General features: G+C 41.8%; 1 protein-coding gene across 1 annotated transcript; it reads left to right on the forward strand.

The window, feature by feature from the left end:
* LOC112464363 (zinc finger protein jing-like) lies at positions 1-25,232 on the forward strand. Its single transcript, XM_025031307.1, has 9 exons — positions 1-26; positions 12,543-12,951; positions 14,325-14,635; positions 18,101-18,566; positions 18,717-18,896; positions 19,064-19,205; positions 19,274-19,404; positions 19,487-19,554; positions 19,648-25,232. Exons 1-9 carry the CDS (start codon positions 16-18, stop codon positions 19,823-19,825), a joined length of 1,896 nt encoding a protein of 631 aa, XP_024887075.1. The 5' UTR covers positions 1-15; the 3' UTR covers positions 19,826-25,232.

Consider the following 25,232-nt stretch of genomic DNA (forward strand, 5'->3'; position numbering starts at 1 on the left):
CGAACCGTCTATGGCATGGTGCAAAAGTAAGCGTATTTTCGTATTTTATTTGGCTTGTGCGAGCGATTGGCATTTTAATATGTTATACCCTTTTACCATTTATTTAATAATCAACGGCTATTTACAGCGTATATAACCGTACGTGACACGTTTCTATTAAAATACCGATCCTATGGGAAGAAACGTTTTAAGAAAAATACTTGAAATTTATACATTTTCTTTTTACAATCGATATTTGTTCGTCGTGTTTGCCTTGCGTGTTGACAATCAAACAATCCCGCTACAAAAATAAATAGGAAAGCGAGAAAAAAATGGTTCTAAAATACTAGACAAACTCAACCCGGAAGGTATGGGAAGTAGACGAAAGATTTTTGGCCGTTGTTGTTACGGCGCGGTAAAACACACGGCTCCGCCGTCGTATCGATCATAATATGGTCGACGAGTCTGTCGTCGTCTACCTACCGGTTTACAATTTTGTACCACGTTGTCTGAACCGGTGAGGAATCGAAATGCTCCGCCACGCCGCCGCGGCTTTTCCAGCTACCCTAAACCAATAAAGCCACCCCCTCCTTCGGCTGGGTTCCGCCGTTTGGTCTTAAGAGAGTGCAGCTGTTCCTGCCTAGCCCCGACCTTTTTCTGCCTCCACCAGCATTAGTTTCAAGAAAGAAGCTTCAGCTTTTTTTTCCAGCGCCGTGTTTCCGAGGAAAATACGTAAAGCATTCACGTTTTACTCGGAATCGCTGTACTGCGAATTAAAGTAGCGAATTCTCACGACTGTTGGTCACAATTGTAATAATAGATTTTACAATACATTACGTTTTCCAGTAGGAAAAAGAGCTTGTAGTATTCAACGTTAAATATTTCACTTAATTAAACCTCAAGCCTCAAATTGAAGTTCCATACTAAAGTACATTATTTGTATATTAAAGAAATAGAACTAGAAGCAGGTAAAGTTATTTATAGCGCGAAATATTTCCAGATTGGAGATTATAAAAATCACCTACTCTTGGCAGAGAAATTCATAATTTTATGACGAAGTTTTATCGGCTTACTTCTCAGTTCGAGACTTAACGATGCGATAGAATTTGCGTTCTTGATTTGTCGCACGTTTACTGCAGAGTGCGTGTGCCATTTGGGTTTTCTCCTTTCTCTTTCTTTCTTATTTTTCCTTCTTTTTATTTTTAACGTGAAAAATAATAATACCGCCTCTCGCGATGAGAAACGCGTACCCGGTCTCGAGCTCCACTTTCGAGAGCAGCCGGACGAGATTGCCGTTCGGCGTTTAGGATATTCCGGGATCTCTCGGGGAGACTAATATCTACGATCTTCCGGGTCTCTCCGACTTCGGGCGTAATTCCGAATTCGAAATGCGTACGGATCCGCGGAGGACGACGTGCCTCGACGGCGGTCGCGTTTTATCTTCCCCCGAAATTGTTAACGAAATTACACGTCAAATATTATCTCGTGTAATCCAGTTGGGATTCTTTTCTGTGAATCCCGCATGGAATGCAGCTGCATGTGCATAAGTTACAGTTAAAAAAATGACACATGACTCTCTCCGCAATGTGATATTGAAGCATCGATGTTGTAATTGCCGCGCCCGCATCCTGAATTAATTATTCTTACTTCGATGTTTATCGTCGACTATCATCGACTATCGTCGACTATTTATCATGGATTAATTGTTTGCCTTTTAATTGTTGCGATAAGGATACATATTATCGTAATAATATCATAATTATAGCATAATTATAATATGCAAATTTAAAAAGTCGACAGAAAGTCGTACACATGAAACGGGCATGATACAGATCTTAACTGCGCGTATAAAATAGAATTTATACTTTTACCAGCAGATATTTGTATACATAAAAGTATAATCTGCAACAGTGTCTTGCAAGTTGTTTAACAAATTGCGAGGCGATTTGTTCGGTAACAAAAATTTTTTTGCTATAAAGCGTTCCAAATTATAAAATTTTATACTTTCAAGAAAATTTTCTTTGCTACAAAGACGTTCCGAATGATAAAATGTCCTGCGCGCACACAAGTTTTCTACTTTTTAAAGTTTTTATACATTATCGTACAAAAATACGCAATTAATGTGCTTTTTATCTTCCTTTCTCACCTAGCCATGGCAAAGTGGCCGAGTGCGAGCCGCCGGCAAGGTTTCTTTTCGATAATGAACTTGCGCGAAGTTTCGAAGCTTCGACGGAGGACGAGAGGCTCGAAGAGAGGTAGAGAGCTCCAACCATCTCGGAGCAACGAAGCCGAGAGGGAAAAAGAGCGAGACACTCTCCTCCCGCATTCTGTTCTTTTGTTCCCCCGTCTTCTCCCCCTTCGTTTCTTCACGCCAGTGCGTCGAGTTCGAGACAAGGTTAGTGTGTCGTACTCGGAGCGCACTGCAGGATTTGGCAGGCCACAAGGGAGGCGACTCAGGCGACCAGCGGGATAACGGAAGAAGAGAGATAAAGACGAAGCGAGACGAAAATAAACGAAACTAGCAGCACGAAACGACCAAGCGCCTCGCGAAGGAGGTTCGTACTCGAAATTGGCCCCCGCAACCCGATTTTTCACCAATCGGCACGTTTCGACGTTGGATTGATTCCAAAATCCGATCGTCCGTCTGGTCAATGATGCGCGTTACTTTATTCAACGCCCACCGGATGTATACTTATAACTAATGAAGCAAGCGAAACTGAAATAACTCTCGTATACACGATTTCTGATTAATCTAACAATAAGATGTGAAAAAGAATCTTATTTTTTTTTCGATCGATTTATATCCAGACGAACGCTTCACGATATTGCGCACCGATCGAAATGAAGGGATGTGCTTTTCCAAACCGCAAATTTTTAGTATGCACCGATGGGGGTGATTTCACTTCGGTAAACGCACCACTACGTTACGCGTTCGCGTGTCATTAATTATGGACAGTACGTTTCATGAAGGCTCGAGGGAGCCTCCGAGACAGCCAGGTCAATTTTCAAGCGAACGAAGTTATTCTTCTTTTTTCCCCGGGGGGTAGTGAGAATAACTTCTACCTCAACCTCGACGAAAGGGGTAGAATTCCTTCTTTTTTTTTCTCGACACGCACTTGCGTATTTTTCCCCTCTTTCTTTTTACGTTTTACACCGTACTGTTGTATCGTACGGGATAGCTCGAAAAAACACAGCTGGTTTATAAATATAACGTGGATATACATACCATAAACACATAATGACCGAAGTATAATTAACGCGATGAATCTTTTAATCGTGGCCGCCCGTATATTTTTAAAATACTTCCGTCACACATGTTGCTTTTTTCAACGAAATCGAGTGTGCAAATCGCAATCGCTTGCCGCATCCAATCTGCGATACACACGAGATATATTTAGAATGTATGAGAAAGATTCATGCGATATAAATATTTATAGTATGTATGATCAATATCGCGCTGTGCATCTTTACGCGTTTGCGCCGTTAATCAGCATTTGACAAATATGTAATTAGCATTTACTTTTATTCGCAATAAACATAGACACTTTGTAATAATCAACCATCGAAGAATCGAAACATAGCATCATGTATAAACGCAATTCAACGTAACAAAAAATTACTAATGCAATATTCAATTACGACCAACGAATTCTTTCAGAAAATTTATTTCAATTTCTCTCAGACTTTTTATTCTTTCAAATGTGCATCGTCCTGCATTCTTCGCGTTTGCACGGCTCTCGCATACATTTTCGCACGTCTGCAGCACGTCTGTGCGCGACGATTGTACAACTTTCTCGGCTTTTACGTTATTATTGCTTTATGCTTTAGATACACGCGCGCGCGAGTTAATCCCGGCAAGCTTATCCCTCTTCGAGCGCGCGCGCGCGCGTCCGGGGGGCGTTCGTGAAATATTTACGACCCGCGTTCCAAAGTATCGAGATCGCGTTTTATGGAGTAGTAACCGTTCGTGCGATAATTTGCGAGCCCTATCGCGGATCATCATCCCCCCCCCCCGCTAAATTGTCGCGGTTACGGTCTTTGGTGAAAACATCACTTTATCTCGCGACAACGGGCACGACTGTCACATTGCACCGCGTGGCAAACATAACATTTTGCCACGAAGATTCGTGATTACGCTTGCCTCGTTGAAACCTCCGTGTAAACACGACGACCGCCAAGTGTGCGACGCGTGCAACGCGCTTCGACGAGTCTGCAGCAATCCGCAATTTTTCAAGTCGAGGAGAACATAAGGAGGCCAAACCTCAGACGTTTCACGGTGCATACGTATAAATAATATTACGTAATTACGTATCTAATACACTCGCGCAGCTCGCTGCGAAAATTCCTTTATAAAAGATCTTGTGCAACGTATATCTAGCACTTTCATAACGCACGCGTAAAACATTCCCTCGATACAAACTTTACACGATGCGGCTGCGTGCAATTTCTCTTCGATTTGCCATTCGGTTCTTTATGAATACCGCGCGGATAAAAGCGCGCGCGAGTGGAATTGATTAATAACTCTCTCTGGGAGTAATCAATCTGACAAATGACTGGAAAATTTGTCCGCGTAAAGCTTGGCCAATTCGCCAATCTGCTTTCCGAGCAGAAAAACATTCAGAGAGAGAAATAAATATCAATGTTTTCTGAGATGAAGACAGGAGGCGGCGGAGAGAGGAACCGATATAAAGGGGATAAACGAAGGGAAAAGGAAGAGCCGATAATAGGCATAGGCACGGCGATTAAACGCTTAAACGAGGAGCTTCTCGAGGTCATTTCGACACCCCCGACCCCTCGCTCGCCCACCCGTCTCCCTCTCACCCCTTTCCAAGGATATTCAAATCGGATCTTAACGACGTCCGATCACGCGATGGTTTCTCCCGCTCTCCCTCGCTCGCTCGCTCGCGAAACTACGGAAACTCCACCCACGCGAATTCCGACACGAGGCTCCGCGAAATAGTCCGTGATCCCGGTCATCCGAATCCCGAATTCCGCGATGAAAATTGGAAGCGGCGCGCGCGCGCGGATGTGTAGTCGCCGCGCTGGGAGAACAGGAAGTCCCAAAAGTGCAACGGTGCGTTTGCAACTCCCCGGGGGGCGTCTGCAACTTTACGCTCTCCGCGACGTGGGCGAATAAAATTCGCCGCGAAAATTGCGCCGACTCAAATTTGATTAGCGGCAAATTAGCGGATTGCGATCTCGTTTTAATTAAGTTGAATTAAAGCCGAACTGTTGGAATCAGTTTTGCTAAATCGGATGGGAATTGAGACAGCTGTTTTATAAAACGGGATTAACACCTCTTGGCTCGAAACCTTATGCAGCCGTGCCGTGGAGAGACACCCGTGAGAGAAGACGCGAAATCGCGTGGGCACGTAGACCTCTTCTAAGAAACGTGTCTCCATCCGTTATAACAGGTTATAGGCCCGCGTATACTTGAGAGTCCACGAGCCTCTCGCGATGTACAGTGAACTCGGATGTACACGGTGATTCCGCCAAGTATGTCCGTTTCGCGTTCTCGCATCTTTCTCTCTTTTTCTTTCACTCTCTTTTTCTCTCCTCTTCTCTTTCTCTGTCCTGTGTCTGTGTCGCGTTTATAATCATCATTATAAACGTGATGCGATTAGCAGTGACAATATCGAATTTCTATATATTACGTGTATATTGTATATCGTTCTAAATGTGATCTGAAATAAAATAACACGAGTAACAAAAAATAAGAATTAGAACGTCATGAAGTTTATCTAAAACTAATTTAAACTATCAAAGATAAGATACTTTTAATTAAAATGAAAAGAGAGAATAACTTAGAATTCTCGATAGCAAACCAGCAAATTTTGGCAACTGAAGAGCACAACGCGGATTAGTGCATAGTTTTAGAGATTAAAAGATTTATTTTAATTTTTACAATGCTCTTAATTAAATGTTTTTTTTTTACTTAATTTCATTTCTTTCGTCTTTAATTGTAAAGCTATTGAGCCTCGATGGCATACTTTTTGTATTTCTAATTTGAGGAAGGCGCTTTTGTGGGACAACCCGCGTACGCCCACTGCTTTTGCCGATATACGTGTACGCGTGGGTGTGCATATGTAAACCGTGTGTTACGCGCGAAGCGCTGTGCGATCGACGTAACGGTTATTCGCCGAAAGTGAGTCTCCCGTGGTCTTCCGAGTTACTATCTCTTTCTTCCACCACCAACGGCTCCGATTCTCCTCAAGCGTGTCGCACGAGAATTTACTTCGTATTCGCTGATTTTTCGTGATTTCTTTATAGAAATAATATATCTAAAATGAAGAGATTTTGCACAAAAAATATGAAATGATCGAGTCACCAATATATTGGCGATACCCAAAAGGAATATAGAATAAAATATTTTAAATTGGTGATATTTGAAAGGAACACAAAATATATCTTTCTCGTACTTTTCACATATAAGTACGTATTTAGGACCTTTCATAAAATGTTTCCATTGTTGATGCCGTCGCTTTTATGTCGAGTCCTCAACTTTCATTTCGAATTCACGCTTTCGCCGCGTTTTTCAATGTCGCCGATAATATAGAGTCCGCTTCCGGGAAATTACGGAAAATTCTAAAATACCAAAGTTACAGCGGTAGAGAAGTCTCGAGAAATGTCGAAGGATAAAGAAAGTAGAAGCTGTCGTGCAAAGAGGGGCTGTCATTAAATTAAGTGCCAGTGACATCGAGAGACATTCTGTACAGAGGTTGAGAGATTTTACCACAAGATTTTATTGTGGCACTATATACAACCTCTCTTTCAAATGAAAACCTATATGTCGCGTTTGCCTTCCCCTGCACTCACGCATTAAACGTGCGCGCGGGGAAAGGCGAAGGGTCGCGAGATGAAAGGGCAGCTTTCCGGAGGAGAAGCGGGGTAACGAAAGTCGCATTCGATCCGGAGGGACTGCCAATCAGTCATCTTCCGCCCGAGGGTGATTTTTGTTCGCCCGTTCAGGGAGGGGGGAGAGCGGGGGGGGGGGACGGTGTCAAGGGTCAGCGATATATATATTGGACTAAGTCCCGCGATCTATTGTCACCGAGAAAGGGAGGAAGGACGAAGCAGGACGAAAAAGATCCAGGCCCGGAATGAGTCTCGAATTTCAACGTGCTCGCGTATGGATTTCTTTCTGAAGGGATGAGGGCGAGGGAAAGATTTACCTTCTTGGTCCAGGGTATTGCTGCTACTCGACGGAACGATAATTGTTTATTGTAGCATCGAAAACACTGTCTTATGGCCTAATGGACGGAATAACGAAAAAATACGTCTGCTTGCGGCCCGTTATTTTTCAAAGAGAGATACGCAATAACTATTACAAATATACCGTGTTTTATGTTGTGCTTTCCTTTTCAAGAGCAGACTCTGGATTGATGACATTTTTTCTTAGTCCTGTGAATATTATTTTCTTCAAGACATGTTTCTTTATTTTACCTGATAATTGGCAAGATAAATCTTTGTGGAAGGAGGCGGACTCTTTTAAAAATTCTAAAAGTTTTATTGTATTTTTTTTTTCAAGAACAGACGGTATTTTTCGATGACAATTTTTCTTTTAGTCCTGTGAATATGATTTTCTTTAGAACATGTTCTTTTATTTTACCTGATAATCGGCAAGATGGATCTCTTTGTGGAAGGAAAGGGAACTCTTTTGAAAACTGCAAAAAAAAAGATCAGGTTTGGGACTGCATTCATCAGAACGCTCAGTTGCTAGCAAACCATTCTCTGCTAGCAAAAATTGCAAGTCACAAATCCTATAATGAAAGCTTTGTCAATTTTAAGGTCTAACAACTGCGCACGATGACTTAGACTGTATGCCTCTCTAAACACGAGTGTCGTCGTCGGTCAATAACATTCAGGCAAAAGATGAGTTGATGCGCCTCAAGTCAATAATATGTTAAACAAAACTCCCTTTGACATATTAAAGAAAGAGAGATGATAGATCTTTCGTATTTGTAACAAAGTTTTATTTAACTTGTATTTTAAGGCTTGTATAATCGAAAAAAAATACATTATATATAATAATCAGATTAAAATTACGGAGGATTATTGTAGCCGAGGACTATTTATAGTCAGATGACTATGCGAATGGTAATATCAAAATGATGTTTCGCGTAGTGATATTGCGCGCCGCGTTACATCGTGCGTGCAAAGTGTGTCACCTGCCAATGTGTCTGCATTCGACGGCGAACTGCACTTCATTCATCTCGCGCGTCCGTGACTTCACGGATTCCAACAGAGGTTTCTCATGCACGTGAGCGTACGCACCAAGCCATCCGGCGCCGATCGCACGTGTGACTATTTTCGCCGCCGCACCGCCGAGAACGTTCGCCACTTTTTCAAGCGTTTATGCAGCTTGAGTCACGTTAATTCGCTAACTCGCACGTACGCGCGACCGCGCCGGACACATCGAGCCGCGCGCTAATACATTATGTAAAGCCTCGAGAAGATTACCGGTTGAAGTCTAATTATGTATGGCACGGCGAAACGTCTTGTTTGAGGCCGTTGTACTTGCTCGAATGCCGTAGTCGTATAGTCGATGCCTTCTATTCCGGCAGACTCCTCGACGCGAACGCAAGATGTAGCATTGAAAATTTATATTAATTTAGCAACAACTAAAATCGTTAAATTAAACTGATAAAGTCTGAGCAAGTCTTTACAAATACGGAAGAATACAGGTATTATTTGTTATTTTTCTCTTTTTCTTTAATATTTATAAACAAATATTTCTATAATTATATTTAGAGCTTATACGTATCAACAATTGCAGGTATCTCCCGCTTTTCGAAAGTTTGCTTTACGCCAATTAGTTTTTACGAAAGGCCTATATTAGTACCTGTTTTCGCTAACCGAAAGAAATCCGACGAGGAATTCCGTCGCTTTTACGAAAAAAATGTAATTGCTTGTTTGCTTCACGCCATTTCGGCTTACGAAAGGTTTCGTAGAAACATTCTACTTTCGGATAGCGGGAGAAACCTGAAACTATATTAACAAAATTTAGAAAAATCCGCGAACACTGCCGATTTGTGATTAACCGAACACAAAATTTTTTATTATTGCCTACATATTTTGATGCTAAAGTCGCTTCGGGAATACGGACTCCGTCTCAGTTTATTGAAGTTGACACTTAGAAGGCTAATGAAAGAGGGAGAGAGAGAAACCCTCCACAGTCCTCGAAGAGTACTTTCAAGCGGCCCATCCGTCCGTCCATTCAATTTCCTGCGAGTTATACCGGGCCCTGATGGCGACCAAGATCGTCGCGCACCGAGGACTGATATAGACAGGTCGATGTACCGTTCCGCGTCCCTCCCATCCGCTGTCATCCCTTTCCAGCGATTTCCAGCGGAAAGGGCGGAATTCTGTGTTGTACCGTCGTTGCGCGCGCGTACATCGGCATGACCACGGCCAAGGGCCGGCGAAATGGACGTAGGTCAGTTATGCGAAAGCTGCCTCGCGCGATAAAATCGCTCGGCGTCCGCCGACGCCGCTGTAAATATCATTTATTCCCGTCATTATCGCGCGCGCGAGAGAGAGAGAGAGAGAGAGAGAGAGAGAGAGAGAGAGAGCGTGTTATGCAATTAACATGGGGATGTATAATGCATGAGCGTCTGCATTAACGCCGATGGCCGTCTCGATTTTCGCACGCGGCGCATACGCGAGAACCCGATAAAGGCGTAACGCGCGGCTGCTATACGAAATCAGTTTCGCATGTACACGCATATGTGTATATCCATCTCGCACGACCGTGTATCTGAAAACGAAACGCGCTTAGGCGCTTAGGTATTGTTCCTCGCTCTATAGGAGAACGTGCGATCGTATGTCTTTCTATACAGAGAATCACGTAGACAGCGAAAGCATGTTATCCAGAGGCCTATTAAAATCTAATTTCATTTTAATTGGTTGCCTGTCTTGGCGGATGCATCATTAACGTCACATTTGTTATTCGGAGAAGTTTTGGGAAAGATCGGGGAAAGATGAGCACGTAGAACAATTTCTATCTATGTGTATTTAAAAACACATGCTTTTGAAACTGTTATCTTATCCTGTTAGTATTTGAAGCATTTATAGGGATCGTTAGAATTCCATTAACAGTTAACGATGGTAGTTGTCTCCAAATGTTCCGAGATAAGAATTTTAACTCTACACACAGGTCAGCAGGCTGCTCGTTGCCTCGCATATAGTCGTACGCTTTTAATTTATGTACAGGTAACAACGAGTTCGGTGTATAAGTAAGTAGTTTGAAATTCGGCAAGGTGACTCACAATCAGTATTAAAGTCGATTAACGACATTTATGTCTCCCCGCCGCTTGTCGTCGGAGACCGACTAACTGACATACACACTACGCTACGCGTGTTGCGTAAAACGGTATAGCGCGCGCTATCACAGCGTGGAAAGGTCAGTGTCTCTTTCCCTCGACATTGTGATTCGCGGCGAGACGGACGTTGTCCGAAATATCCCGCCAGGCGGAAAGTCGGGAGAGGCAGATCGACGATTGGCCTTATCCGACAAACGCGAGAGAACGGCGCTGAAGAATTGTTGGTTTTTTTCCTCGTTTTCGGTCACTTTATAGCCGACCGGATAATTTACGGCCACTGATACGCGACAAAACGACCGCGAACGCGGGCTTTTTGCGCAAGACCGAAGCTGACCTGTTCGCGAATTCGAGAAGTGATGCTCGATGGTTTTTAGCGAACTTTTTTTTTAGAAGATACAATAATGCGAAAGTTGCGGGATAAAAAACCTCATTGTTCGCATACGCGCTTACACGCTGCGTATTTTTACAATCGTAGCGATAAACGCGTTATCTGTTTTTTTATTTTTCAAGCAATATCTCGCTTTAAATGTCGGCCAGAATTTTGTGTTTATTCTATCCAGAATTATAGAACTAAAATAAATAGAAATAAAAAAGTTAGTGCACTAATAATATAGATAGATTTAGATTTATTTAATTTCAACTACAAAAAAGCCAAGAAATGGACTTGGTTTACAATATATCTTAGACACACCTTTACCAACTTTTTTAACTTAACGCGTGCAACTGTTAATTCATTATTCCGTACTTTCTTAAATTTCTTTTAGAAAAACCATCCTTTGAACCTTAAACGACTAAACCCATTATTTGCACGTTAAACTCATAACCTAAACTCAAAAATATTGAACCTAGTCCGCTTCAGCAGTAGGCCAAGAAACGGACATTATTCATCTACACACACACACACACACACACACACACGCACACACACACATTTTCATACAACAACGCGCAACAACTAATATTAATATTCCATATATTTCTAAATTCTTCTCAAATCTTCTTTAAACCCAGGAAGAACAAATATCTCACTTTATCTTTAAAATAACATTCCTTGCATCCTAAAACTTATAAAACTTGAATTCTAAATCAATGCATTCTCTCTGTAAACCTTATATTCCAGAACCTATCATATACCTTAAACTCATATCTTCCATAACTTCTGTGTGCACTAATAATATATGTAATTAATTAATTCTCTCTGCGAAATGATACGCCAGCTTTACACACCCGGCGAAGCGACAACTTTTTTGCAAAAATTAAATCGCTGTTAAAAAGTTTGAAGCCAAATTTCCCGAAACCGCTTTTCATCGCCCATATGTGTCTCCTACACCTCTATTTGCCTGCAAGTTACCAAAACGGGTCGCCGAGCCGCGATACTGGAACCCCCCAAACGACGACGGCGACCGGGCCAGGCCGATTGGCAATGTCTAGGCCTGTAATTAGGTTTGCGTTGGTGGTAACATCATTACTCGGTAAGCTTGCAATTTCCTCGTGGTCGCCGCCGCCGCCGCCGCCGCCGCTTGTCGTCTCCAACCGGTTCCCTTCGTGGCGCTTCGCGGTTGCCACGAAAGCTGTTTGCTTTTGGTCTCTGGACCGAGAGCGATCGACCGACCACCGGCGACTCGGGTCTCGCTTGGATCCATGGGGGGAAAAATAACAGAGGGGGGGGGGGTCGAAGCGTGACGAGGTGTGCGATGGGTGGTGGATGAGCCCCCCATCTTCATTCGGATAAATTGTACCACCACTTTGTAATGGGGCGTTGCACGACGACGTACACGGAATTTCTGCCGACATAATGATCGGGCGTAATACAACCGTAACGAGATACCTCACATTGTGCTGTGTTAAACGCAGTAGGTGGTGTCGCGTAGGGGATTTTTGCCTCATTATCGAATCGTGCAGCTTGTTACAAGCTGACTGTAATCAATCATAATGACTATGCTTCTATATTGATATGTTATAAAAGATGCCTCGGTATCGCTAGTTATTAATTCTAATTCCTTGTCTAGAAATTATCCCACATTTATCCACTTATATATTCATCAATTGAGAAACGTGCCATTAAAAAAATAATACGATAGAGACCTGGAATACATTATATTCTAATAACAGCAAAATACTATGCAATAATAATCAAATGAATTAAAATTCGGGCGAACTTCGTCGCGATACGCGAATTTTGCGAGCGCGTTTCTTCCCCGAAGGATTTTCCATTAAACTATTTTTCTTCGTTTGTCGCAGTGGAGTCGCGGTGTCTTGCGGAGAATGCAGCAGCAGCGGCACCAGCGATATCACCGAACCAGGGTCGCCGTGCAGCACCAGCAGCGACGAGGGGGTAGCCGCGGTACGCGGCACATCCGCCAGTCCGTTGCCGTCTCTACCCAAGCTGGCGCCGTCGTCGCAGCTCGGTACCAGGCCCCAATGGCCCTGGACCCCACCGTTGGCGGCGACCGCCTGCTCCACCACCGCATTCAAGAGGCTGAGGGGCGAACCTGAGGCTGGCGCTCTCCCGCGCTCCGGCGCCGCCGATCCCACCTCCAGGGGGGCCGTCAAGGGGAACGGAAAGATCACGGGCGGCCAACACCACCACGAGTCCCAGGGCAAGATCACGGAGTACTTTAAGACGCAGATTAAGCCGCAGCAGCCGAAGGTTGGTGTCTCACTCGAGATAGAAGCGAATAAATGTGTCAAGAAAAAACTGTATCCATGTATTTTGTGCGAAAAGACAAAGATGTCGGAGGCACAAATCCCTTGGCGGATTCTGGAGAGATCTTTTCGTAAAAAATGAGTTCTCGATTGCCCATGTGCCCAACCCACTGTCTCTTTATATTTTGAAAGAAATGTGAGCTTTGTAGTAAGGTTTACTTTTGAATGAGTCGCAGTCGGTATCTATGTTAGGTAGCCACTCGAACACGAAGGCATTGACAGATTTCGAATTCTAAGAGAGAGTTGTATGAGACTCTGGAGATTTTTCAATGTCTTTCAGGTTTCAAAAGCACAAATGGATGGATGATCAATCTTCATTTTATCCGAACTTCGGGAAAAATTTTATCTAAGGGTTGTAGAAATATATAAAGTTGATTGTTGCAAGATCAGTCAACACTCATCGTTTGTTTAACGGTACGTAGAAGTCAGATAAACCAAAGGAATAGTGGCGGAAGAAAGTGCTTCTCCGATGAAAACCAACGCAATGTAACAGAAGTGTTGAAGGTATCGACCGGCTTTACTTCGCGTGAACACTTCAGATACAGACTCATCTTATCAGCGAGCACGCGTTTATCGGATATTGAATTAGCCTTTTTTAACAAACCCGCGTGTAGGTCTTTCCAATAGGTTGATATTAATTCACGGAAATTGCTCTCGTCCTATCGATCGGCAATTTGACGTGGCACGGTCTCGATAATTCGCGTTTCACACCGCATCGCGCGTTTAACGCTAAATGTGTCTCGCTCATTTTATTATGATCAAATCTCGGCTAACATCGCGATTACAAGAAGCAGGAAGAGAAGTAAGACAAGTTATTCGAAATATTTGTCGAATTTTTTGTCCGGTATACGACTATTTCAATGTTGCTATTATCTGCATTATACTGCAGTAATCTCTTTTTAGACCGGTTCTACAATCAGTCGTATGCCGGAATTGGATGTCGGAACGCAGCCGATGGTCCAATAAGAGAATTTTTTGAAAACAAATTTCTTCATTGGACCATCGGCTACGTTCCGACGGTTCCGACATACGACTGATTGTAGACCGGCCCTTAGCAAACATATATTTCTTTCAATGTTACTGAGATATTTCCTGGAAAATATTGAGGACGTCATACATCATATTTGAACAGTATCTATATTTGCTATCTCCCTACTTATTTAATGTGGACGTTAACGAAAAAGTTACTTTATTTTTATCTCTTTTGGGAAATGCCAAGTTAATGTTTGATTATTTTCGATATGATATTCTCGCACAGTATGCCTAAATAAATAGTACAATAGTACTGAAATTTTACTGTTATGTTTCTATTGACAGATAAAGAAAACGAACGAAATGGTGCTGGTAGCGAAGAGCTCGTCGGAATTTCGAAGGCCACCCGTGGTGCAGAGGAACAAGGGCGGCCTTGCTAAATACTTGGGCACCGTGTCGCCCAATGCGAACCAGAATACCATGACCAACGAGCCCTGGGAAGTGAGGACGTTGACGTCGACAAACACGAAAAAGGTACCGGTGGTCATCGTGCCGAGGGCCAACGGTAAGATAGACAAGAAGCTGCCGAAGTCGCTGCCAATTCTGCCAATCTCGAACGACGTGCTGAAAAATCTGCCCAAGATCTCACCTCTTAGGTAAAGATATTGGATTTCGTGTCCGCAGCACGCCCTAACGCAATAATGCTGATTGATTAGCTAGTCAATTTAAAGATGTATGGTAGCACTTCTCTAGTCAAATGACCATCCGCGGCCCTGTTCTGTAACTCTAACGACAGTATCGTTATATTGTCGTTAGAGTTACAGACATTATCGGGCTCTAACGACATTATCGTTATATTGTCGTGTAGCATTTTTACCATATATCTGCGCAACGGCAATACAGCGATAACGACACTGTATGTCGTTAAGAGTTGCAGAATCAGGGCACTGCATTCGATAAATTTTAAGACAGCAAAATAATTGTTATTAAATTACAGAATGGTTTCTCAGCGTAAGTATCATTTTTATTTTCAGTTTGTTATTCATTTCTGAATGAATTACTAATTTTGAAATAGCTAATTTTGAAGAAATTAATTTATAAAATAAAGTACAGAAGCTCTCTTGATTTCATTACTAATCTATAAAACACAAAATTCGTATTTTGGATTATTTTTTTTATCGCCAGAATTAGGAACTGGGGCTGTTACTCTTCGACAGCTTCGAAGTTAACTTTGAACTTTCGAAGTTTAGGGCACGTTCCACTTCGCCCGCAACGTTCTTAGAATCATTTCATCCTTGTTTTTTTGTCAAATGTTAAATAAAGACAAATAATGTTCACGTTGCGGGCCTTAAGTGGAATGCATCTTTAACCCTTAAATGCCACCCGGGGTCCAGCGGACCCCAGACCCTTTAGAATGATATATTTTCAAATGTTCCCCCCAAAAATGGAGCTCATGCTCCCATTGATGATAGTTGAGTGATTGACCTACCCGGTTGTACACTTAACAGTACTCAGTTTACTTAATTTTTTATACTATGTTGAAATTGAAATTTTAACAATATAAGCATTTTATTCTCTTTTCTAAGCCTTGAATAACATTGAACATAATTTTCATAACTAAATATCAAAAAATCAATGAGTAAGGAGACATTTTTCATGCTGGGGCCTTTTAGACCCCATGTGTCATTTACGAGATTCTTGAGAGGTGTGGCATTTAAGGGTTAAGGTAAATGTACCAATGCCTGGATACATACCTATGTCTGGACATTTTTATCATTTTAATCCTTAAATAAGTTATAACGTGAATTAAAATCAAAGAATCAAAGACAAAAATATTTTGCGTGTATTATAATTTTATCTTTAATTTTAATTCGCGTTATATTTATTTAAAAACTAAAATGATAAAGGTGTCCAGACATAGATTATAAGTGTCCCGGCATTGGTACATTTACTTTAAGGTGTTTTCGAAGCTTCGAAAAATATATTTGCGACATAAGCGACATAATTGCAACATTAGAAATTTCATTCAGATTTTGTCATATAATTTTATAAATGTGTGCTTATTGTGGTACTATTACTATTACACTAAATTAATAATTGTGTAATTTTGATTCTTCGAAGCTTCGAAACTTCGATTTTCGAAGATTTTAATGTCGAAGTTCGAATATCGAAGCCTTCGAAGCAAATCACCAGCCCTGTTAGGAACATTCAATGTGTTTAATACATTATTTTATACGCATATTAATAAATATCGGCATTACTTTAACTCTGAAAAAAGAGTTATCCCAGAGAGCACGCATGTCCAAAATCGGAACACATAAGACGTTTAAAAGACATCTTTTAGACATCTTTTAGACGTCTTACGAAATGATGGCTAAAAGACGTCTTAAAGACGTCTTGTGTCCCGATTTTGGACATAATGCTGTTTAGGATATTGTTGCAAAACCTACATTATATTATGAAATTTGGCAACATCGCTCTAAACAGTCAAATTGGTCATCCTGGCTTATAATCGCCACTGCATTCATATTTGAGTTAAGACTTCTGGGTACTCGCCACGGCTATGTTAGATCGTGACGTCAGAGACGAGAAATGACACGCTAAGAATTCTTGCGTGCCATTTTTAAATAAAAAGATATTTGGATGGAAAAACACTTCTGATTGCTTTAACACACTTATAAAATATTCCGAAAACTATCCTTTTTCCTTGACATGCGCCTGCGCATAAGCCTGTATGAGAGGCTTCGTATTACATTTATTTTATGATTTTTACTGTTTGACTATCAAAAGAAAAAGATAGTTTTCGGAATTTTTTATAAGTGTGTGAAAGCGATCAGAAATGTTTTTTTATCCAAATATTTTTTTATTTAAAAGTGGGATGCAAGAATTCTCAGCGTGTCATTTCTCATCTCTGATGTCACGATCTAACATGGCCACGATGAGTACCCAGGAGCCTTAACAAAGCATAGGAAAACGCAAATAAAAGTAAGAAAACTGAAAAGTATTAAAAAAAAGTATGGAAAATTATAATGAATCTTCTCCGTAGAGAAGTTAGAAGGAAGATTTACTACTAAAGAACAATGATTTTTCATTCTTATTGGTACAAGAAATATTTCTTGTACCAATAAAAGGTGAGATATAAATGATTGGTGTATGCATTGTCCATGGATTTTAATAAAAATTGAGTATAAAAATTTCCAAAATATTCAAATATTTTTTTTTTAATATAAAAATTTTCTTTATTAATAATAATTTGGAAAAAATCAGAATAAGAAAGATATATAATTCAAAATTAATTTAAATTTTTATCGTTACCTTATACTATCATCTCAAGTTTTTTAAAGGGCCTCTATCTATCAATAAGATTATTTGATATTCTTTTCTTTTTTTCTTTTTTTAATTTTAGAAGTTTATAGAAAAAATAGTTTTACACAACAAACTAATTTTGGAGGCTGTACACTTATATTATACGCGTTTTATTCGTTGCCAAGTTTCAGAACATCAATAGGAATGAGATTTTCTCAAGTTCCAATAATAAAGATCAATTTTTTCCTAAATTATGTGGTGAATTAATTATATTTTACGGTTTATGACGTCGTTGACAATTCCAGATTACATTAATATATTTTCTCTTGTTAGTATGAGATATTGTAATAGATGAACGGTCAATGTGTGCATTGTTCGCTATAAGACTACGTCTTACAAAGTTATATTTCATAATAATTTTCTTGAAAACGCTACGGTAAATTGACTTCGAGTTTCACATGTAGAAACAAACTACATTAATGAATATCTCAGCAAAATGTTATGACAATGGTGTTATCTTTGAACTTCTGACATACATCTTTAACTATCTAGTCTTTTGCTATTAGATGCATATTGAGAAAAAGTTTCCCAGGCAACATGCGTGTCTAAAAGATGTCTCAAAGACGTGTTTCGGACCTCCTTAAAAGATATCTTAAAAACGTCTTCAAAGCGTCTCCAAGACTTTCCGTGAAGCTCGGATTTATAAATTAATTCACCAAACATGTAATTTTTTTAGTCGAAAGGAATGGAACACTCTGGTAAGTAAAGGCTGTTTTCTGGTTAATAACTTTTTCTTTTTTTTTTTTTTTAAACAGGTTAACTTCGGACGCGAGTATTAATTCGACTAAGGGCAACTCCCCGCCGGCTACTGCCGCCTCGCCACTACTGGACGAACCGTTGGACTTCAAGGCAATCTTGGCGGCGAAGCCGCATGTGAATGAGAACAACAACCTGACGAACAGCTGTGGAGGTATCCTGGGTGCGTTAAGGTCGCAGAGCGGCCACGACTCTCCCATTTCGAGGCTATTCTCGCCGTCGAAGGAGGACAGTAAGGGCGAGGATGGCCAATCGGCGCCAGTCGACGAAGACGATGTAGATGAGGAGGACTCCCGAGGCAGCGAATCGAAACCGTCGCCTATCCTCTCAGCACCTACTACCATTCGGTTTCCGGCACGAGCGCCCGAGAAGGACAGACCGCAGGCTACTGACAGCGGGATTTGTCGTTGGGATAAGTGCGAAGCCAGCTTCGAGTCTGTGGGTGGTCTTTTAGAGCATCTACAGGTACGTGAGAGAACATTTTTTACCGTAAATCTTTAACCTTCGCAGAAAATGCTGGAAAATCAATCAATAGAGTCTTGTATTTCTTACTCGAACAATCAACTTACTATTAATAATGTAAAATCTAACTTATGCAATTTGTATTCTTTATAGGCTGCACACATCAACACGCAAACTGGCGGCGACAATTTCGTCTGTCATTGGCAGGGATGCAAGGTGCAAGGTAGGACGTCATGTTCCCGGCGATGGTTAGAGAGACACGTTCTGTCTCACGGCGGTAACAAACCCTTTCGATGCATCGTCGACGGTTGCGGTTGCAGATTTAGCTCCCAGGTAACGTTGGTGTTTTCCTCGCATATCATTGATTTTTGTCCGGGAAAATATTTAAAAACTAATCCATATTCATTTACAGACCGCCCTCTCAGGTAATGAGGGTTTTCCTCATATCATTGATTTTTGTCCAGGAAAATATTCAAAAACTAATCCACATTTATTTACAGACCGCCCTCGAGAGGCACGTGAATGGTCACTTCAATCAGTCGGAAACGAGCAGCAGTAACGGGAGACGTAGTTGCGAGAATGGCGGCAAGCTCGTTAGAAGAAATGGCAAGAAGCTTAGATATAGGCGGCAACCTTGGTCAGGTGAGTGTCTTTTCATTACGACTCCACATTGATTACAGATTTCTTCCATCACGGTATCTTTTTTGCAGCGAGACTTTTTGATTACTTTGACTCGGGAATAATGGAGGGTCTCCAGCACAGGCTACTGGAACTAGCGACATCGAGGACGCAAGGGCGACTAGCTGAGACGCCAGGAAACTCGATGGTACTAACTAGTCAAGTAAGAAATTTATTGTCGCATCATACGGCTAACATTGTAAAATGCATTTACTTGATTTACTTCAATAAATTTCCTCTTCCAGGTTTTAGCGAGAAGAGTCGAATTGGACGGGAAGAGGAAGGTATTACTGCGGTGGTATCCTCAAGATATGTAAGTTTTCGTGTAAAAATAAACTTTAACTAGTTATACGCACGATATCCGAGAGACTCATGATTCATTCTTTTGTCGTTGCGTTTCTTACAGAGAACCGGACGAATGGGTATTAGAATCCGAAGTACAAAGTACGAAACACGTAGGTATTCGCAAAGCGGCTGCTAGTAACCCGGAACAAGTGAGTTTAGCTCTCTATCCCGCGATAAGCGGTCGCGCACCGCCGACGGCGCGAGCGAAGCAGCGCCGGAAGCCGGCAAAGGACTCGTGATAATGTCGGCCAATCGGCATACCAGAACTGACCTAACGAGCGCCGACACCTGAACCAGAGAAGAAGAACAGAGTGCTGCCGTTGACACGAGAGCACGACACAGTCTATAACGCTTCCTGGTTGGTGAAGACGAGGGCCGCGACGGTGCGACCTGAAATACCCGAACGTATCGAAAGAGACGGAGGCCGCTTTAGAAGATAATTTATCTGAAGATGAACGACCAATCCTTGTAGATCGATTAGGAAATAAGAATCGCAATGTCGAAGGAAATCGAGAGATAAATTCAGGATGACTCGAGTAGCAGACAGTAGCGATAAGATCAAGGGACACGTCTGAAGGATGAACAAAGGGGAACGCGATTATCCGTCCTCCGTTTTCGGGGACGAGAATATTGCTCAGCAATGAACATCTTCGTCATTATTTATCGATGGATACATCTACTAATCGCGCTAATTCTACGCGGATCTCTGCCACGAGTACCTCGCATATTTCGACGCTCGTCGGCTTCGGAAGCGCTAAGTCTGGGCCTCGAAAGTGCCTCACTGTGGATACGTTTTGTACCGATATACTGCCGATCAAGATCCCAGAGATAGACGCGCGGGGGAAGCGGCAGGAACGGTAGACAAAGACAAAAAGCGAAAAAAAAAAGAAAGCAGTAAAGAGCTTTTGCGTATTTGGTTTTGCCAAAGGAAACAGAGGGAGTGCACAGACAAAATATTTAAGCGGTAGTTAACAATTTATAAGGAGATAATCACTCTGGTGGCCTTAAGACTCAATTAATATCTAACATCGGCCCCTTGGCACTTCCGGGAACTGATGGTCTTTGCGATCTCCGACGATGCTTCGAGAGAAAGGTAAAAGAAGAGAGAAGATACGTCTACCTCGATTTACAACTCGGTAGAAACTCGCGTTGGTCGTCGTCATGACATGAAATGGGACACGAAGAGGAAGAGACACGGGAAGAAAGAAGAGGATCGTGGACAGCGCGAAGCGGGCGCAGAAGACTGTATCGGGATTGTATGAGAGACTTAGAGAAAATCGGGGAAGGGCGGGTTTAGGCTGTTAGGTGAGGATGCAAGACAGTACGGATGAAAGCGTGCATGCGTGTGTGTAAGAGAGACCGAGTGATAATGCTCCGAATTCGCCGTTATTTCCCTGAATGGGGTTGACAGTCTCCCAGGCTTGAAAAGCTCGGCACGAAATTGAAAGATTGCGGAATAATCGGACGACACGTACGCCACCCGAGGTTTCTAACGAGGATTGTTTCTCTTCGTTCTTCGTAGAGATGGAACGGAGAGGCGATGTACAAAAAAACAAAATTAAGGAAATGATAGTGTTCTCAGGGCCCGAGGCATGCCCGAGCCAGCTTTTTGTAGAGAGAGGCGCACGGCATCGAGCTTGCCTCGTTTCCGTGCCTGAAACGTGTTTTCGTGTACTTCATCATCGCGTTACTTTTATCTTTCTGCTGAGTCTCGCGCAGCGTGTTAACGTACGCTCGCCGCACGAGAGAGCACAAAATTTAATCGAGTGCTAAGATGAAGAAAACTGGGAGTAGTTAACATGCTGCGCGACCGCAACCGATGAGCTGTTACCCTCAAAAGGGGTAAATTACGTAGGCTGTGTTACATTTCCCACGACTTGTTAAGCGAAGAATGTTATAAAGGGAGTGAACAAAGAGCAAGACGTGCACGCGTCGCCGCTCCCGCGCGTACATAGTTTATCGCGGTTGTAAAAAAAGATAAATTTTGCGACCATGAATGCTTGTGAACGATCGCGGAGCAGCAACGCCGCGTGCATGTACATGCGTAGCGAATAGAACTTCATGTAAATTAAGACTCGCGAAGGAGAAGAATATACGTCGTGTCGTGTGTGTTGAATGATTGAAAGTGCGTTGAATGAGAAATTGATGAGACGACTGAGTGAGAAAATAGGAATGGATGAGTAGATAAAATGTGAATGAAGGATGGAGAGAGAGAGAGTTGGAGAGAGAAATGGAGACCGTATGTGACACACAGACAGACAAAGACGGTACGTCATTTACACACCAGCTAAGAAACACTGCCAATATAACTGTAATTAAGAGCTCTACGACATAATTAATCAATTAATTATTCTTACTATTATTATAAAGTATGATTGTAAGTGTATAACCGAATAGATCTCTAGCTGACGCGCGAGGATGCATGTAACAAGAAGCGCGGCCATTCCGATAACGCGTCGTCGTCACGTCCGTCCCATGGGACATGATATTTTAATGAATGACAATTTACTTTTTCTCAAAACTGCCCGCGTGTGAAGGGGGGGTGTTCCGTGCGCGCGGCGTGCGCGGCGCATCGCGAACCGCGAGGCCGCGAAGTTGTAAATGTAAATACTTAGTTGAAATTATCGTAACGAAACGGCATATTACACGAAAACCCTGTACTCGCGCAGCCGCGGGCTTGTTACTCGTCGCCGTTGAGGCAAGCCACTCGCGAGTACGCGAAAGCTATCTAAAAAGAAGATATATCTCTCTGTATCCGTTGATTTTCGAGCACAGCGTCCCCGCGAGGGCGGCATACGGCGGTGGATTTCCTTCCTTCCTTCCTTTTGAAGGGACCGAAGGATCAACACCGGATAATATAAACGCGTCACTGCCAGAATCACGCACTGCCAGCCCCGTCGTTCTAACGGCGCGCCTCTAACGTAGTATCTCTCTCTATTGCACGAGCATATATTCGTTCATAACGTGCTTCTAAGAAACTCGTCGTCGGCTCTTTTCTCTTTATACGTACATTCATACACACACATATATACACACACGGCCTAGCCGCAGCCACTGTTCCCGGATTTGTACATCCTTCGAGTCTATATCGCCGTTCCTAAAGAAAGTCATTTACATAACGCTTTGCAAGTTAATTTGAAAATTATGCCGTAAGCTGAATTTAATTTTTACGTTTGGACGATATCCGTAAACTTAGGACAATTAATTATTCGCGCCCTGAACCTGTGTTCTAAATCTAAATGGAGTGATGATTTATTTTTAGCTTTAGAAAAGTAATTATTTAATTTTTATAGTTTTCTTTAAAACCGGCGATATTCTCTCCGAGCGCTCATGTATCGCGCACTGCCAAATTTCGTCGTGCACGTGATCTAAGGCACTGCCAGTGAGACATATACAGAACAGGACGAGGGTGAAAAGAGATATCACGCGTTCTGCCGGGGAGTCCTGTTTACTCGCGTTTCGAATCGATTCAAAGTTTTATCGGGACGACTCCTTAATGCCATACGATGTTTCGTGAGGAATCGTTCATGTGTTCTTCGTGATCCCGCTTTCGGGCCGAAACACGATAAGATATAAAAGTTTAAGGAGCGAAGAAGAGTTGTTATAAGAGTAATATCAATATATCAAGATGTACAAATAACACAAAAATCGAGATACGTTGCTTAAAAGATGCTCGAAAAATAAGGGTATCTTTGTGACGTATTTTAAACGTTTGCGTTAGTTTCGAGTGAAGTGAAAATTGTATATTTAATCCTTGCTTCTCTTCGACATCCGCATTTCATATCTCATTGTGTTTCGATCATTCATACGTTCATCGTCTAACTTTTGTTCTTTTGTGGCGCGATTATTTCTCCTTCCGACCGTTGTTTCTATCATTTCACCTTGCCAATTTTCTGTCACACGATCTCTGCTCATTGTAAAACGGATTGTCGTCAGTCAAGATTGTATCGATTAGGTAAGGGACCAATCTTTTACGTACGTGAAAACTTATCTGCCATTTCTGGCAACAAATAATCGTTTCACGGAACATGTCTTTCTTTGCAACCGACCAATTAGATCGATCGTACTTCACGACTCTTTAGTTGATATTTAGATATAATTTATTTAGAGAGAGAGAAAAAAGAGCTGAGCAGAGGTTCCGTTAGTTATTAAGTTCTTATTCTTTAAAAAAAAAAATCATTTTTGTAGTATTAGCGTAAAGGTGAGACGATAGAAAGAACTCTCGGTTTATCTGATCGCGCTTGATCTCGTGGAATGGAAGAACCGCGACAAATGGTAAAAAGAGTGAGACACGGAGAGGAATGCACTCTTCGAAGGTCCTTCCAGTTATATTATCTACTTCTCGCGAATGTAAAATTAAATTCGAGCGGATCGGCAATACGAGAATAACATAAAAGTACAATAAAGGAATTTTAGTTTCGTGGTAATTTTTCCGGACGAGCTCGGTTTGATACCCTAGCGATCCTGTTTACGATAAGTTTATTCGAGATTGCGAATATGTTTAGGACGCTCTTGTATAATTATGCTTTGTATAATTATGTAATTGGCGGGTCTAATTCCGATTAAGTATTTTCTCATACGTTACGTTCTCTCGTTTTTTCCCCTTCTACTAATCGCGGATAAGAGTCGCACCTGTGTTTATTGTCGCTCGCCAAGAAAACGAACCGATTACATTTAGCTAAAACAATTTCTTTACGCTGTCGCGTGACGGCCGAATTTCTTAGCACGTCCGAATCGACGGCGGTGAATAAATTTTTCTCTGTGAACTGTGAAGAATATTGAAAAATACACGTGGCCTAGCCACACACATACACACACGCGTAACTGTAGCATTTCGTGTATTTACCATCGTTCGTATCGGCCTGCTGACAATTCTAAATTATCGTTGTAGAATCAATGTCGATTTTTTTATAATAATGATAATAAAGAGACGGAAGGCTGAAAGAGAACTGGGGGGGGGGGGGGGGGCACGCGTAAAACGATTTGTATACGTTTTTCTAGTGCACGAAGTCTGACCTGAACGGAAATCATCTCACTTCTATGATTTCTGGTGTTCTTTTTTTTACACGTTTCGTGCGGGTTTTTAAAAAATAGAATTATATAAATTATAAATCAATTCACGCGATGCTGCGCAATGCACTAAATAATACGGGCGTACATTTAAGAGAAACATAAAGTGTTCTCTAAGTTAATTAGGTCTGTATTAGCATTGGAAAAAAGAGCGGAAAATATAGTAAAGCGAAATATGCGAACACTTATTCTTTTTTTTTCCTATCGGGTTTTTGGAAAGAACTTTGCGGAACACACAGACATACACATACACAACATAAATATATACGTCGTAGATTTACTTCTTTTGAACGGTGTGTGCGAGAACGTGAGAAAGAGAGAGAGAGAGAAAGAGAGAGTGAGAGATTAGCTGTAATTAATATAGGACAAAAAATGATGGGCACGCGAAAGGAAAAGAATGAAAGGGATGAATGAAAGAGGAGGAATGCGAGAGTATGGAGGGGTACAGGATTTCTGTAGGCGTCGTATTTTTGCAAAAATTAGAAGAAGAAAGCGCAAATGAAAGCAATACGAAAGAAATTTTACCTGTGAGATTCTCCGTATATTTACTTAATCACGACTTAATTACAAACCTCA

Source organism: Temnothorax curvispinosus, unplaced genomic scaffold (genome assembly GCF_003070985.1).
Source record: "Temnothorax curvispinosus isolate PA1 unplaced genomic scaffold, ASM307098v1 QBEX01014154.1, whole genome shotgun sequence".
Taxonomy (NCBI): Eukaryota; Metazoa; Arthropoda; class Insecta; order Hymenoptera; family Formicidae; genus Temnothorax; species Temnothorax curvispinosus.

Coding starts and splice junctions, on each gene's coding strand:
- LOC112464363 (XM_025031307.1), top strand. Junction 18,897..19,063: donor GTTGCAGATTTAGCTCCCAG/GTAACGTTGGTG, acceptor ATTTATTTACAG/ACCGCCCTCGAGAGGCACGT. Junction 19,555..19,647: donor CGGTGGTATCCTCAAGATAT/GTAAGTTTTCGT, acceptor CGTTTCTTACAG/AGAACCGGACGAATGGGTAT.